This window comes from Leopardus geoffroyi, chromosome E1 (genome assembly GCF_018350155.1).
Source record: "Leopardus geoffroyi isolate Oge1 chromosome E1, O.geoffroyi_Oge1_pat1.0, whole genome shotgun sequence".
Taxonomy (NCBI): domain Eukaryota; kingdom Metazoa; phylum Chordata; class Mammalia; order Carnivora; family Felidae; genus Leopardus; species Leopardus geoffroyi.
In genome coordinates, this window is record NC_059330.1 from 38,769,509 (window position 1) to 38,787,409 (window position 17,901).

The following is a 17,901-nucleotide window of genomic DNA, read 5'->3' on the forward strand; positions in this document are numbered from 1 at the left end:
TCTTACCTCTTCTTCCTCTGCTACCTGAATTTCCTCCAATACCCCCCTATTTGGGTTGCACAGCCTCTGCTTACACACTTCCAATAATATAGAATGTTATTCCTTGCCATTTCAGAAAAGCTCTAATGGTTAAAAAAAGTTCCTCCTTAAATATAGATAGCTGAACTCAAATTTCCTGAAATGTACATTTCAGGTCCAAGTTCAGCTCTCTGGAAACATACAGGATAAGTTATCACTCAGATGCTAACACTCTCAACTCATAGTTAGAGCTTTCTTCTGAACCTCGTTTTGTTTGCTTGTGGTTCTCCAAAAATGTGACATCAACCACTTAGCCCAGTAGTGCAAATGAAGATTTCTCATAGCATCTCTGGAAGATAAACAGGTGCAATGGCATTTATTATCTCCCCATTATATAGACAAAATTCAAGACACAAAGAAAAACAAAAAATATAAAGTCACGTAATTGTCTAAGGGTACAATGTCAGTGACACATTAAGAAGCAGGATTCATGTCTTGAATTTCCCTTTTGTTTCAAAAAATTTAAATAATGTTTAAAGTGATTTCCTATATAGATCACAGATTTTAGAAGAAGGCCAAAACTAGAAAAGATTTCAGACCTAATAATTTCAAACACTTCAGTTGACTATGATTGAGGGGAAAGGAAGATATAAAATGAGAGTAATTCCTCTAGTCATGAAATACTTCCTTTCCTTCTTCTACCTTGGACTAAGGTAAAGGTTAAGAAATATCAAGATTACTGGGTGCCTGGGTGGCTCAGTTGGTTAAGCATCTGACTTCAGCCCAGGTTCATGATCCTGCGCTTTGTAGGTTCGACCCCCTCATCGGGCTCTGTGCTGACAGCTCAGAGCCTAGAGCCTGCTTTGGATTCTGTGTTTCCCTCTCTTTCTGCCCCTCCCCTGCTTACACTCTGTCTCTCTGTCTCCCCCAAATAAATAAACATTAAAAAAATAAAAAATAAATAAATATCAAGATTACTTCTTTAAGGACACCAGATCAAATACAGCCCACATCACCATTCCAGTTTTTCCTACCTTATTCTTTTTTAATAAAATATCCTATTTCCCAACTAGATTAAATGTCTAATGAGGAAATTATAGACTGTTGGTTACAGGTCTAAAACAGCAAATTCAATATCTAGTGTTATTTTCCTTGGTAGAAAAATAAGTTGTAGAAAAATAAATACATATTAATTTTGCCACAGATATCACATGCCACCAAATGAATATATAGAGAAAAAAGGAATAATGGTATTTCATGTCATTGCTACTTAAAAAAATGTATTAGGGGTACCTGAGTGGCTCAGTCAGTTAAGTGTTCGACTTCAGCTCAGTTCATGATCTCACAGCTTGTAGGTTCAAGCCCCTCATCAGGCTCTGTGCTGACAGCTCAGAACCTGGAGCCTGCTTTGGATTCTGTGTCTCCATCTCTTTCTGCCGCTTCCCTGCTCAAGCTCTGTCTCTGTCTCTCTCTCAAAAATAAACATTAAATTTTTTTTATATGTTTGTGTTAAAATGATTGAATCCAACATTCTCCAAGTAAGATTTTCATTTTAATTGCAAAATGTCTAGTTTCTGTTATAAAATAATTGGGGTCAAAAACAGAATCAACAAAACAGATGAACATATGGGAAAGGGGGAAAAAGAGAGAGAGGGAAGCAAACCATAAGAGACTCCTAACGATAGAGAACAAACTAAGGGTTGATGGAGGGAGGTGGGGATGGGCTAGATGGGTGATGGGTATTAAGGACAGCACTTGTTATGATGAGCACTGGGTGTTATATGTAAGTGATGAATCACTAAATTCTACTTCTGAAACCAATATTACACTATACACTAACTAACTGGAATTCAAATAAAAATTTGAAAAACCAGAATCATTAATTTAAAGTGGGTAATAAACCTAAATGTGAAAGCTAAAGCAATCAAATTTCTAGAGGAAAACTCAGGAGAATATTTTTATGGTCTTAGAGTAGGCAAATATTTCTAAACAGGATGTGAGAGGCACCCAATCCTCCCCCCAGAAATTTAATATATTAGTCTTAGTTAAAGTTAAAAAAATCTACTTATCAAATAGATTAAGAAAATAAGCAAGTTACAAACTGGAAGAAAAAATTTGCAATACACATCTGACAAAGTACATGTTTCTAAAATATTTTATTTTATTTTATTTTATTTTATTTTATTTTTTATTAAATTTTTTAATGTTTATTTTTGAGAAAGAGAAAGAGAAAAAGACAGAGCACAGCAGGGAAGGGACAGAGAGAGAGGGAGACACAGAATCTGAAGCAGGCTCCAGGCTCTGAGCTGTTAGCACAGAGCCTGATGCGGGGCTCAAACTCACAAGCAGTGAGATCATGACCTGAGCCAAAATCGGATGCTTAACCAACTGAGCCACCCAGGCGCCCCCTCTAAAATATTTTTTTAATGTTTATTTATTTATTTTTGAGAGAGAAAGAGAGAGAGAGAGGGATACAGAGAGGAAGACAGAAAATCCCAAGCAGGCTCTGTGCTATCAGCACAGAGCTTGACGCAGGGATTGATTTCACAAACCATGAGATGATGACCTGAGCCGAAATCAAGAGCTGGGTGCCTAACTGACTGAGCCACCCAGGTGCCCCTAAAATATGTTTTAAATGCCTACAAAATAAATAAGAAAAAATATAAACAACCCAACTTAAAAAAAATATACAGAAGGCTTACAAAACTTCAGGAATGAGGATATCTAAATGGCCAATAAACATATGAAAAGGTATTCAACATTATTCATCAGAAAAATGCAAATTAAAACACAATTAAATACCACTACACACCCACAAAAATGGCTAAAATTAAAAAAAAAACAACTGATAATAACAAGTGTTGGTAAAATGTGAAACAACTAGAACTCTCCAATATTGCTAGAGAGATGGTAAACTGGTCCAACCACTTTGGAAACTATTTGTCAGTATGTATCAAAGCTAAATATACACCTAACCTATGACCCAGAAATGCTAGCCCTAGATCTATATCCAAGAGAAATAAACGTTTATGTCCACCAAAAAGACATGCATATGAATGTTCATAATATAGACAAATGCTGGAAACAATCAAATGTCCATTAAGAGTAGAATGAGCAAATTGTGGTATATTCACACCTTTTTTTTTTTTAATTTTTTTTATTTATTTATTTATTTATTTTTTTTTTTTTTCAACGTTTATTTATTTTTGGGACAGAGAGAGACAGAGCATGAACGGGGGAGGGGCAGAGAGAGAGGGAGACACAGAATCGGAAACAGGCTCCAGGCTCTGAGCCATCAGCCCAGAGCCCGACGCGGGGCTCGAACTCACGGACCGCGAGATCGTGACCTGGCTGAAGTCGGACGCTTAACCGACTGCGCCACCCAGGCGCCCCTATTCACACCTTTTAATAATAAAAGAAAATAAACTACTAATAAATGTAACAATATGAGTGGATCTCAAAAAGTATGTTGAGCAAAAGAAGCCAAATACCAAAAACTCATGTACTATATGATTCCACTTATATGGAAATCAAGAATAGGAAAACTGAACGATGATGATAGAAGTATGAATAATGTTTAAATGGGGCAAAGTGCTGATACCAATTTTAAATGAGAGCAAGGGAACCTTCAGGGTGATGCAAATGTTCCATATCTCGATCAGGAAGGTGTGTATATAGGTAAAAATTAATCAAGCTATATCACATAAGATGTGCACTTCACTGCATAAGTTATTCCTTATTTTTTATTCTTCTTTTTATTCCTTAATTTAAAAAAATCTATTGAACACTCAAACATTTTCAAATATCTAAAATCACAAACCTTAGCAATGCAATTATAGTACTATCTTCCCGCTTTTGAAAAAAGTGACTTTCAAGGGTTTCTCATGATTCTTCTACAGAATACAGATTATATCTATACCAACCATCCACTAAAAAGGGCAGCATATATCTTAAAAATTCTCACGGTGAGGAAATGTATCTAAATGTTATGTGTCAAGTATATATAAAGATATTTTCAGTGATAGCTAATACTCCAACCAAACTTCCCTGAGAATTGAGATTTCAAGATTTGTTTTAATTTTGGTGCTTGATATATATATATATTACAGATGGTTTAAGTGTTATTAGTCTTTGGAAAACAAAACAAACAAAATCTCTTGATCCACATTTCTCTCCAGCAACATGCCCACTTAATTCTCTGCTTCACCTCCTAGCTAATTTCTGGGGAAAATAGTCTGTATTAATGTTTCTACTTCCTCTGTTCCCTCCATCCCCACCACTCCACAAAAACCACTTTTGTTAAGGTCACTTAGCAAGTTTTATGTTGCCAAAACCAACTCACACTTTTTGTCCTCACTTTACTTGATTTTTCTGCAACATTGAACATAGCTGACCACCTACTCCTTCATGAAACACTCCCAACTCTTGAATTCCATTACACCATGCTCTGCTGGTTTTCCTCCTGTCTTGCTAGCTGCTCTTTCTCTTTTGCTGGCTCTTCCTCCTCTATCTGACCAGTTACGTTAGATGTTTCTCAAGGCTCAATCCTGGGCCCCTTTCATACAATACATTCTCTCTTTAGGTGATCCCATCCATTCTAATGGCATTAAATATCATCTATGTGCTGAAGATGACCAAATCTCTATCTCTAACCAAACAAAAGTTTACCAACTCTGTCCCTCACCATTAATCTCCATATTAGCACTCTTTTTATTTCCTTCACAGCACTTAGCATTTTAATTATTTCATTTGTTACTTACTTGTTGGGGGGACTGTCTTCCTTACCTAACTCTAAATTCAGTGTCAGCAAAAGCATTGCCTGTCTTGTTTACTACCGTAACGCCAATATTTTGCATATGTGGCACATAATAGGCATTCAATAAATATTTTTTAGATGAAGAATGAATGAAGATTTCTGATTTTTGGACTAGGTTGTGTCACAAATGTATGACAATATAAGTAAAAAAATAAATGCTCTAAAGCTTTCATTGTTCAACTATCTTTTAAAATCAGCATTTAGGGGTGCTGGGTGGCTCAGTCAGTTGAGCATCTGACTTCGGCCCAGGTCATGATCTCGCGGTCTGTGAGTTTGAGCCCCGTGTCAGGCTCTGTGCTGACAGCTCACAGCCTGGAGCCTGCTTCGGGTTCTGTGTCTCCCACTCTCTCTGCCCCTCCCCCGCTCATGCTCTGTCTCTCTCTGTCAAAAATAAATAAAACATTAAAAAAAATTTTTTTTAAATCAGCGTTTAAGGGGTGCCAGCGTGGCTCAGTGGGTTAAGCACCCCACCTCGGTTCATGTCATGATCTCACTGTTCATGAGTTTGAGCCCCACATCAGGCTCACTGCTGTTAGCACAGAGCCTGCTTCAGATTCTCTCTCCTCCTCTCTCTGCCCTTCCTCCACTCGCTCTCTCTCTCTCTCTCTCAAAAATAAACAGTAAAAATGTTTTTAAAAAATAAAAAATAAAATCAGCAATTAAATAAAATATATATTCCAAATACATATATAAAGATGATCCACTACTAATCGAACATGTGCTATGAGAGTGATGATAAGCTACACTGACACTTTTCAAACTGTGGGCAAGGCTGATAAGATTTCAATGTGCACAAGAATTCCCTAGGAACCTTGTTAAAATGCAGATTTTAATTCAGCAAGTCTGGCCTAAGATTCTGCATTTGTAACAACTGCCAGATGTTGCTGATGCTGGTCCACAGATTATATTTAGATTGGCAAGGGTCTAAAGGATACCTGTAAATGATTTATGAACTAAAATAAACATTTGCTAGACCTCAACTTTGTGTCTAGAACTATACAAGTACTATACAATGATTTTCATAAACATTATCTTATTTAGGCTGTGGCTGTTCTCTTGTAGTACAGTAAACTTAGAAAGATTCTCAACCTAATCTATCAAGGCCAAGTGTCTTCCTTTTATTTTTATTTTTTATTTTTAATTTTTTGCATCTCACAGTTACATCTATTCATGCCACAAAGGAAACAACATGTCTACAAGTGTACAGTGATGTTTCACGTTTCTATCCAACAGAGCACAGAACTAACTTACTGAGATTTATAGACAGACTGACGTTCCAGCTGATGTGTATTCCAAGTAAAACTGGTTAATGATGACCACAAGCAAGTGCAGGACTCAAAGTTTTCAAAGCTTTATTTCTTTTATAATCATTCCCGATTTTATAAACAATGAAGCCCATCAACTCCATTCCTACCCAAATCTCCTGGTACACTTGGGTATAGTAGGGGACCCAAACATTTTTAAAAAGGCTTTGGAGCATCTTGGTGAAAGACCCCCAGCTCAGACCACTCTGATGCACACAGTCAATGACTCAGAAAGAAGTGTCCCCCTTTTAGAAAAAATATTTTGTAATACCTCTTTTATCATCATGAATTAAATATAACCTATCCACACATGTGAGTTTTTTTTAATAAAGCCCCAACTGTCATATAAAGATAAAAAAATAACAAAATAATTTGTCTTTCAATATGTAAATATACCAGCACAGTCATTCTAGAAAACATAATATTATTGTAGTCAGATATATTTGTAGAGTCACCATGAATGTAAGGCCTAAAAATGCAGAAGGATACAGGTTGCATCAATAATGGCAAAAGAGTCTTGGCTCTCAACATAACAAAGAATCATCTTCTCTTCATTTATATAGTAGTTGCATTGCTAGACAATTTAGGCTGTATTAAAACCATCCAAAAATGCTTCATGTTTATACATAAAATGGAGTTAGGTTCTGGCAGTCATTAGAGATAAAATGTTACTAAGTTTCAGAAAAAGGGATAAATTCCAACCTGGAATGAAGAATGGCTTCCTAAAAGGAATGGCATTTGTGATAGAACATAATGGATGAATGAGGATTTCAGTGGGATTGTGGTGCTATTAACAGTGTTGGGAAATCAGGAGAAGTTGGTTTGGATTGGAGAGACAGACAATGAGTTAATTTTTGGACTTGTTGGGTTTCAACAACATTAGAAAAATGGGGAGTTAGGAAAAGTAATGCATGTTCAGGGAATACTAAGCAGTCCAGAATAACATTAGAGGACAAACGTTACCTCTGACAAGGTATATTGAAGCTACATTATGGATTATCTTAAATGCCTTACTAAGAAATCCTTAAAAATGGTTTTTTCAGTAGGGGAGTGACTTGATATTTTAGGAAGATCATTCTGGCAGTAATCCTCAAAATGGATGGATTGAAGGAGATAAGTCTATATACAGGGTTACCAGCAGAAAAAAACATGTAACAGTCTGAATGGATAGTTTTCAAAATGTGTTCTATGGAACTCCAGGGTTCCAGAGGGCTGCCACAGGTGCTCATCTGTGTCAGGAGAAGGAAAGGGCCAGGAGCTAGGTAGGCATAGCAGTAGTCTCTTGCCTTCTCCCTCCTCTTAACTGGAACATCACACTTGCATCTGTCCCACATAAGATTTTTGTACACAAGGGCATTCTGTTGATAAAAACAAATTTTTTCCTGTTTTTGTGTCTTATCCAAATTCTTATTTAACTGTGAGCATGACCATGGAATATCTCAAGGAGCCATCATGTAATCATCAGTGTCACTGTGTAGAGTACTAGCTACAAGATCTAAGAGCCATTACATTAATTCTTAATATCAACTTTTTAAATCATTATGTGTCTCCATCCCTAAATTAGATTACCTGTAAAAATTCTCCAGGTTTTCTTAGGTTTGGGGCAAACAGGACTATATTAGGTCATTGATGTCTGCAATGGAAAACTGTGGAGTCCTTTGAGAATCTCCAAATTTCTTTTATTGAGATGTGCATTGAAGCTGTTGGCTAGGATAACACATAAACTATATACTTGTGTACTCTGGTCTCTCAGTCCTACTAATTTAAATTTGAGGTAGATGGCACAAGAACAGACACTCAGATCAATGGAACAGAATAGAGAACCCAGAAATGGACCCACAAATGTATGGCCAACCAATCTTTGACAAAGCAGGAAAGAATATCCAATGGAATAAAGACAGTCTCTTCAGCAACTGGTGCTGGAAAAACTGGACAGTGACATGCAGAAAAATGAACCTGGACCACTTTCTTACACCATACACAAAAATAAACTCAAAATGGATGAAAGACCTAAATGTAAGACAGGAAGCCATCAAAATCCTCTTGGAAAAAGCAGGCATAAACCTCTTTGACCTTGGCTGCAGCAACTTCTTACTCTGGAAGCAAGAGTAAGAAGGAAGGCAAGGGAAACAAAAGCAAAAATGAACTACTGGGACCTCATCAAAATAAAAAGCTTCTGCACAGCAAAGGAAATAATCAGCAAAGCTAAAAGGCAACCGACAGAATGGGAGAAGATATTTGCAAAAGACATATCAGATAAAGGGTTAGTATCCAAAATCTACAAAGAACTTATCAAACTCAACACCCAAAAAATAAATAATCCAGTGAAGAAATGGGCAAAAGACATGAATAGACACTTCTCCAAGGAAGACATCCAGATGGCCAACCGACACATGAAAAAATGCTCAACATCACTCATCCCCAGGGAAATACAAATCAAAACCACCATGAGATACCACCTCACACCTGTCAGAATGGCTAACACTAACAACTCAGGCAACAACAGATGTTGGTGAGGATGCGGAGAAAGAGGATCTCTTTTGCACTGCTGGTGGGAATGCAAACTGGTGCAGCCACTCTGGAAAACAGTATGGAGGTTCCTCCAAAAATTAAAAATAGAACTACCCTATGACCCAGCAATTGCACTACGAGGTATTTATCCAAGGGATACAGGTATGCTGTTTCGAAGGGGCACGTGCACCCCAATGTTTATAGCGGCACTATCAACAATAGCCAAAGTATGGAAAGAGCCCAAATGTCTATCAACTAGTGAATGGTTAAAGAAGATTTGGTTTATATATACAATGGAGTATTACTCCAGATGAAAAAGAATGAAATCTTGCCATTTGCAACTATGTGGATGGAACTGGAGGGTATTATGCTAAGTGAAATTAGTCAGAGAAAGACAAATATCCTATGACTTCACTCATATGAGGACTTTAAGATGCAAAACAGATGAACATAAGGGAAGCAAAAATAATATAAAAACAGGGAGGGGACAAAACATAAGAGACTCTTAAATATGGAGAACACACAGAGTGTTACTGGAGGGGTTGTGGGAGGGGGGATGGGCTAAATGGGTAAGGGGCATTAAGGAATCTACTCCTGAAATCATTGTTGCACTATATGCTAACTAACTTGGATGTAAATTTAAAAAAAAAATAAATTAAATTTTAAAAAACCAAGTAGGATATATAAATAACTTTTTCAAATCAGTAAGAAAAAAGAGAACCCAATTAAAAAATGTGCAAACAAAGGTGAGATAGGACTTTTATATACATTATCCTATTTAAACCTTTACAAAAGCCCTAACATTTACAAATTTCCACATATTATTGTATTCCTTCGGGATCACTCACAAAGAGTCAAAACAACAGGTTATATTCACAAATGCCAAGCATCTATCTTCTACTGAATTATTGTTTATCAAACAAGCTCACAATCTTATTTCTACAATGCATGAAAAATGTTAAAATAATGACTCATCCTAAATTGTTCACCCACTGAATTTTGTTTTTATGGTAGTAAGCAGAAGTGTGTTGGTTAGAATGGTCCATAAAGTCTTTTGTCCTGCTGAAATAATTCTCAAACCAAGACAGGTAGCAAATCGGTGGTTTACACCAGTTACGAATAACTTCTCTCATTTGGTCCCTTTGAATCCACTGGCACACAACTGCTTTAGACAAATATCTCATGCAGCCCAATGGGCCAGCTATTTCTCAAGGTTTGAATGGTACAACATAACATCCACAGTACCAAAATGAAGTTAGGAAGCTTAGCCTTAACAAAGGAAGTTGTAGAACCAAGGGAAAAGGAGTTTAATTTCTGACAATCACAACTTACAGAACTTGCTGAATCTTAGACAATACTGGCTTCCAGAGACTACTTAGTTAAAAAGCATCTATTTCTATCCCAGGAGTTTTTAAAATTTTTTTTGAAGAGAGACTTCATTTTTCAAATGAAATCTTACAGAGATTGCCATACATAAAATACATAGAGGAGTATCTTAGTAGTATACAGTATAGTAAGTTCAAATATGTAATAATTACCAAAAGGTCAAACAATGAGAACAATATGCCTTTTAATAAAAACTAAAAATCTATAGATATGGATGAAACTTACAGCTTTATATCAGCATCAACACATACATTATTCTATATTTTGTCTTGTCAATATGAAAAAAATGAAGATGCATATATATAAAAACTGTTACCACTTGCAAGAGTTTCACCTTATTATTTCAGGAGAGTTTGTTTGTTTATTGGTCTAGTAGGCTTCACACGCAGCACAGAGCCCAGCACAGGGCTTGAATTTATGACCCTGAGATCAAGACTAGAGCTGAGCTCGAGTCAGATGATTAAGTGACTGAGCCACCCAGGCACCTGTATTTCAGAATAGTTTTTAAACTATCTTTGTTTCAAAGTTGAATCACTCAAAATATTTAACAATTCTTCACATTCTTTAACTCTGAACATGAAAATAAGACAAGAAGTACCCCCAACACTTACAATAAGTATTTTAAAAATTTATAATATATAATCATGATGTGTTTTTTTTTGTTATTGAGCAGTTGGTTACTACACTGTAACAAAAGCAAGTCCCAACCACCTTAGCCTGAGCCTTTATAGGTACTTAATTAAACACAGGGAATAGAAGAGTTGATGATGTTCTTAATTCAATAATTTTACATGAGCAAATATGCACAGGAAAAAAACCAAGAATGCAGAACCATAATCTTACTCATCACATTTATAAAATGCTAATATTTCAAAGAGTTTCAAAGAGTTGATTAAAAAAAGTTTCACTTTGAGGTCAGAGTATAAATTTATACATTGATAATCTTCAACACATTAAAATTTGGTAAATGATACTCATGAAAGTCAAATGAAATTTAAATCAAGTTAGCCTCTGATGCACATACATGGTACTGTCTATACTGCATGCAAGCATAAAATCAACTATTAATGAGTATTAGCAAGTCCTTTCCTAATTACAGAGATAAAGATAGATGATAGCAAAAATGATTAGTTGTTAAATATTATAAAAATTAGTTACTTAGTTTTCAGACTGGAGCTATTATTATATATTAACTATGATGTAATTCCACATCTATAAAAAATGTTTGTAGGTTTGTGAGCATGATCTTTTTTCATATCCACAGCCTACATGACTACTATTACAGGAAACTCTTCTGATGTGCCAAATATTCTGATAAGTTAATAGTCTCTCAAATAGATATCACTTTGCAAGTGAACTGATAAGCTGTGTTAGAGAACTCAAATTAAGTAAAGTATATTATTGTCAGCTTTAAGAATCAAAACATTTGTTGTGAAAAATGGTTTATTGTGGAAAGTGCAGTGCTTCATTGACATAAAGAATGCTGCAAAAATTTTAAACAAATCCATAAGTTAGACGGCACTGTATTATTTTGCCCAGAGTAGAGTCAATATTGGATTAGAAAAAGATGGTACTATTCATATTGTTAGATTTAGCCAACATTCCAGACTCTTCTACCAAACCTTTTACAGTACCTCTGACAAATTAACCAGCATAATTAACTAGTTTCAATGTCATTATTTTCTTTACTCTCTTTGCCCTAAAAGCTGAACAAATAAATAATCAAATGACAAAACACACAGGCAACTCATTCATTAATTTGTTCAATAAATATGACTGTTGTTGTACTATGTGCTGAGGAATGGGCTGATGATAAAAAATATGCCTATGCTTTGGAACCTGACAGTCTAGGAAGGGCTACAGGTATGTTAACAACCAAAATAAGCAAGAAATCTAGTTAAGTAATCTTTTAGATAATTAGGAGTTATAACTAAAAAATGTAGCTTTGTATTGTTTCATCAGTGATGCTACTGAAATGTTTTCAATTTCTCTTATTTTAAAAAGTTTCCTTTATAAACCCACAAATAATCTGAGGTACCAAAAATTTCATCTCTAAGAACATACATTAACAAATACAATTTGTAATATGCTGCCAATTCTATTGATACAAAAAGTCAGGAGGTAAGTGGATTTTGAATTTTTGACAATGAGTGAAGAGTATTGTTCCATTAATACACTTTATTCTGTTTCATATCTTTTATTAAACACTTACTTTTTATGTCTCTTAGATGAAACACATATCTAATATAATATGGTATCAACTCTACATTATTTTGATTTACTCTACAACACTTTGGACTCTAAGAACTTTAATTTTGGATGCAGAAAGCAGATTTCAATTAAGACTGAAAAAATTATTCATAATCACTGGGGATTAAAGTATTTTGATAGGTTATATAGTAATAATAACTGTTATACATAGGTTACATTTCAAATAATCTACATATAATAGAAATATAATTGTTTCATTATTTCATCTTTTTTTAGTGATTCAAAAGGCCTTAGAGTCATCCTTATGCTTTTTAATTATTATAAATATACCAGCTAATGAAGAGTTATATTTTGAAAAAGCTAGATAGCAGAATGCACTCTATATCCTTGTGATGTTTAGAATCTCTTTTCACAATAATTAATGAACCCTTAGCATGAAAACATCATTTATTGAGCACCTACTACATGCAAGTTTCTGTATTAATCACTCAGTTCTTCTCATACATGGTCTACATTGAATGTCTGATAAAAGATCTATGACTAACATTTTAGTACTAAATAAGTGAGTATATACAGTTAATATATTGACAAGTTTATAATAATGTATTAAAAAGGTATTACTGGAAAGTTGTATGCTAATTTTACAGTGTCATTTCTATCTTACTGAGAAAGCAAATTTCTGTTCATATTTGATTCATATTTTAATAGACTTACATGTAATCCTGAAATCTGCTGATGTATAGCTAATAGATAAGATTTTGCCTTAAGGCTAGTTTAGCCAAAAAAAAAAAAAAATAACATTTTTGTTTTCTCTGTTTTTTCTATTATACTATTTAATTAAATACTTTAAAATTTTTCTGAGTTCTATCAAAGAATTGCTAGCACCAATCTCCTACTCATAGAAATTAATTAAATAAAAGGTGTCATATAAACATAATGAAAATTACTTTTCAGCACTATTTTCTTAATTGAATGCAACAAACTGTGAGGGTCTTTTATGAATAGAAACTATTTCTGACACCGAGCACACAAAAATAAAACATACTCTCTGCCCTCTAAGAGCTCAAAGACCAGTGGGGTTAGAAACATTTAAAGCAATAAATACAACTGGCAGAAGTGTGTACAGAAAGGAAAGGACCTTGGCCTAGGTGAAGGGAGGTGAGGGACCAGTAGGGAGACCACCAGAAGGCATCAGAGAAGGTCATCAGAAGGAGGGCACCTGCAGAGCAAAGGATGAGTAAGCATAACCAGGTAGAAAATGGGCTGAAAATCTTAGTGAAGACATGGAAGTGTGAAATAGCATATTGGATCATAGGAAGTACACACAGGAATTTTCTAAAATTATATTCTGTCAGGATCCTGTGACCTTTCTGTCATTTTTGTTCCTTTGAACTTTACCATTTCATCCTTCATATGCTCATAATGGAGGGCTAGTAAGCTCCACCATTTGGAGGCTATATCTCTGTAAAACTCAACCATCCAAAGCATAGAAAGGGACCTAGAAGTGAAAAATGGCTTCCACAAAAGCCATGTGATAAGAAGCAGAAGCTGACATCAAGGAAACAAAATTTGTTCAATAACCCTGGAATATTTAGTGTAGGGGCATTCAGCTCTGCACAGTTCAAATCCCCCATAAGAATATACTATAGAACATTACCTGATGGTCAGAATAGTGACTCAAGGTTACCAAGATAAAGAGATCTCTCATGTACTTTGTTTATAAGACAGGGAGGGGGCTGTGTAATAAATACACTTAGAAAGATCTCTACCCAGTATCATTTAAATAGAAAGGTTTTATATTAAATGAGAAACATGCCAATACCTATGAAATCCATTTTTGTGAACCACCTTATTTCTCAACCATAACAAAAAGAAGAAGATACTGTTACTATAACACAAATAACAAAACTTAGCAACATCAAGAGTCTTTGGATAGAAAATACTTAGGATCAAAGATTGTGAGAAAAGAAAAAGTTACAGCTTTTGATTTATTATATGCATTAACTTTTCATTTTTACATGACAAAATTTCAATTTCAAAGCTTATTTCATCTGAAATCATAATAGAAAGTCTCAATAAACATCTATTGATGAATGAATTTTAAAAAGATTTTATATGTTGAAGGAATGACTAAACAGCTTCACATTTTACAATAAACTATAGCATGTTAATTTTACCACCAAATTAGGCAGAAAATAAAGGTATTCCATAAAGTATTCTACTTTCTTATACTACCAAGAAATGAGAGGTATACATTCCAGGTCAAATTTCTTTATATTGAGACCAAAATGTCAAGATAATATAAAAATATTTTAAATATCAAACACATGGACCAGATTAGTCAATCTCGGGGAAAGAACTAGATATTTTACTGCATCAAATACTCTGTCCTCAAGTAGCACAGCCAAATTCATATCATTAACCTTTTCTTTTCTTTCAAGTTTTTGCATTAAGCATACTATATACCATCCATCTCTATGGACCTATGAATTTAATCTAGACATATAAACTCACAGCTGATCACTGCCTATATTCCAGATTCCATCTCTTTCCATTTATAGTTTGTGCATTCTAAACCAAATTCTATACAAGTTTTCATTCCTTTCTTTTTCAGAGAGCCTTTATTCAGGCTTATCTAAAAGTCTTTGTTAAGGGCATTACTATCCCAAATTATGCTATTTATTTAATAATTTCTTTATTTCACATTAAATAAATGAATCCAAGAGTATTAACATTTACAGGGAAACACTCTAGTTTCCATGGATTTACACTATTCTGCATGTTAGTCTGGAGAAGTGAAATGATTAGGAATAAGAAAAAAATAGTGTTGAATATTGATTTATGACTTCACAAAATAAATTCAGCAATTCATTTATAATAATTAAAGCATGAGAATTTTTAAAATTATTTTTTCATAGTGTACAGTGACCTAATTTTTTTTTCCTGTTCTTGGTCAACAAAGCCTTTACATGTTAACAATTATACTTCATAGACCATTTTTAAAATATTCACAGTGTCAATTTTAAGTTATTTTTTTAAACCCTAATAATTTAAAATTTTAAAAGCATAGTTTTTCATAAAACACTTGAAGCATTATTCATAATGGCTATTTAAAAGTTGTCATATCCATACTAAACACATACTGTTTATTGACTTATTGTTTGGCATTCTACTTAAAGAAAAAAAAAATGTATATGGGCCACAGCAGTTAGAAAAATTGTAAGCATACCCAGGTACAAACTGAAGATTCAGGACCACGATATTGCACTTAATTATATTTTGAAGGAAAAAAAAAAGTTCTGCCACATGTATCTTGTATCTCAAAGTAGTTAATTAAATTTAAATAACTTTATATACTCTAGATCTAGGGTTGCCAAAGATCAATTCATTATTATGAAAAAAACCATGTTATTTATAATATTTATCAAATTAACATTTTAATTAGGTGTCAGTATCTCACTTATTAAGAGAATGAATCCGTTTCTCACAAATTCTAGTTTTCCAAATATCAGCACCTTCCCCAACTTGAAATGCATTCCCCAACTTGAAAATCTTCCATTTTTCAGAGTGTAACAAACCCTTGTTGAAAAGTTTACAACAGTGGTGTGAAATTTTAGTTATCCCAAGTAAGTATATACTGAAATTTTTTGAGAAGTGAGGATAGTTTCACGACTCTCAAAATTAATTCAAATGAAACTTTTTAATTGATCCTGGTTCTTGCTTTGGATAAAGGACCATTAGAAGATCGAGTTCCAAGCGAACCACAAGTGCCAACCAGTTTAAAATTTACCTTCCCCATATGACAGCATTTACTCTTAGAAGAAGAAAAACTGTTAAGTTTAATTCTAAACAAGTCACTCAGGTTAGCCGGAATCCAATGGACACTGAGGCCATGGAAGAAAAAAAAAAAAATCCAAAAGAATCAATTATTCCAACCCAGGTTTGCTGCCATTTCAGTGCCATAAGTACTCTTCCTCTGCAGACTTCGAGTTGAGCCCTCATGTCTGACAACCCTTAAGACATAAAATTGCGGAGAAGTTATCATTTCCCAAAGTTAGGTGGGGGTTGGGGGGGGAGGGCAAAATGAGAGATGTTTAAGAACTACACGCTTTGCCCTCTGAAATGCCTCATATTTACTTTTGACAAAAGAAATAAATAGAAGCAAAACCGAGATTCAGAAGGTACTCTCTCTGCTGCGTGCACCGGTCGAGCTTTTCAAAGACCCCTTAGAAAAGAAGCGGGCTGGAGGCTCACCTTCCATCTCGCTGCCGGGCTGGGTTGGGCTGGAGCTGCCGCTCTGGCTACCCGGCCGCTCCACGTGCTCCTGCCGTCGCCGGGACGCAGCGCGCAGCTGGCGGGAGATTCCCGGCGCGGGGAGTCCCCGGGATCGCGCCGCCGCGTCGGCGCAGATTGAAAGGGGCAGGAGCGGGCGACCCGCCGGTGCACAGGGTTACAGCGGCGCTGGCTGGCGGCGGCTTTAAAGCACGTTCACCGCGGAGCGCCCGAGTTCCTCACCTCCAGCCCCTTTTTGAATGTCAAACCTGAGAACCCAGATAGGATGGAAATGGCCCATCAGTAAATTGTCCCAAAGTGTCTAAGAAGGATAATGGATGGGAGCGTAATATATGGGGGAAGGGGGGCTCTGGATTGTTTCTTACAAGTTTAAGTTCAGAGAGGTTTGTCTTAAGTGTAACAAGATCTGGAACTTTTGGTCTAGATTGGGGGATGATAGCCAGGAATACTATCAAAGAGAACACATTTCATTTGAAGTATTCTGTTTTTCTTCTTCAGTTTTGCTTTTCACGTGATAATTCTTCGTCCAAGTTTTCAGAAAACTCTAAGTTCAAAAGGATTTGGGCACTTTTATCAACTCGACTTTTTCATTTCGCGAAGCAAAAATTCTCTCACTTTTATTTTCCTGTCTGAGAACTGTTGCCACCACTCACAAAATACTATGCACTCTATTTACGTGTGTTTATTTTCTATTACTCTGACTTCTTCAAAGGAGGATCTAAGACAGCTTACCAAAAAATGCACACACACACACACACACACACACACACACACACACACACGCTGTATCAGAAAAGTAAGTAAAGTAAATAGAGCTAAGGGGGAGGGGGTGATAAGATAGTAAAATTAACTCAAAGATGTTACTGCACAAAAATGTACCGGTCAACATCTTTCCCCAACATCCCTCCCTCTTTATAGAGGTAAAGCACAAATTTGACTATAGGAAAAGGAAAGGGGAAGTGACCACATAACAATATTTCAAAAGCAGAACTTTTCTTCACATTGAAGTCTAAGGGACATTGTTTTGGTGAATCCTTATAAAGATATCCATTGTTTTGAATTGGAAAACATGTGAATGATTCTCAAAAAGGCCACTTCCACCCTTGCTAGAAAATTACATTGTTAGTGTATATTTCAGACTTAAGGTTGGGAGTTTGCACATCAGCAGACCATATCAAAAGAAACCCACACTTACAAGTTAAAATATACATGTTGTAATTTTATGAATTTTAGTTTATTTTAAATATGCCTTGGTATAGGAGGCACACACACACACATACATATAGGCATGTGTATCTATATACATACACATACATGTGTGGTGGGCAATTTTTCTTTAATGAGTAAATAAGTTGCATTGGC

General features: G+C 35.2%; 2 protein-coding genes across 5 annotated transcripts in view; both read right to left on the reverse strand.

The window, feature by feature from the left end:
• IKZF3 (IKAROS family zinc finger 3) overlaps window positions 1–16,688 on the reverse strand; it is a 91,416-nt gene extending 74,728 nt beyond the window's left edge. For 2 of the 4 annotated variants that reach the window (XM_045488703.1, XM_045488700.1), the window contains exons 1-2: window positions 5,179–5,182; window positions 3,942–3,947 (exon numbers count right to left, since the gene is read on the reverse strand). In XM_045488703.1, the coding sequence (XP_045344659.1) occupies window positions 3,942–3,947; window position 5,179 (7 nt within the window). In that variant the 5' untranslated portion in view covers window positions 5,180–5,182. Of the gene's footprint in view, window positions 1–3,941; window positions 3,948–5,178; window positions 5,183–16,500 lie in introns of those variants that run through there. The other 2 variants (XM_045488704.1, XM_045488702.1) reach the window with 2 other exon arrangements.
• On the reverse strand, window positions 5,794–7,975 carry LOC123603600 (ATP synthase subunit ATP5MJ, mitochondrial-like). Its single transcript, XM_045488706.1, has one exon. The coding sequence runs from the start codon at window positions 6,312–6,314 to the stop codon at window positions 6,141–6,143; it is 174 nt and encodes a 57-aa protein (XP_045344662.1). The 5' UTR covers window positions 6,315–7,975; the 3' UTR covers window positions 5,794–6,140.
• Window positions 16,689–17,901: the final 1,213 nt, after the last annotated feature.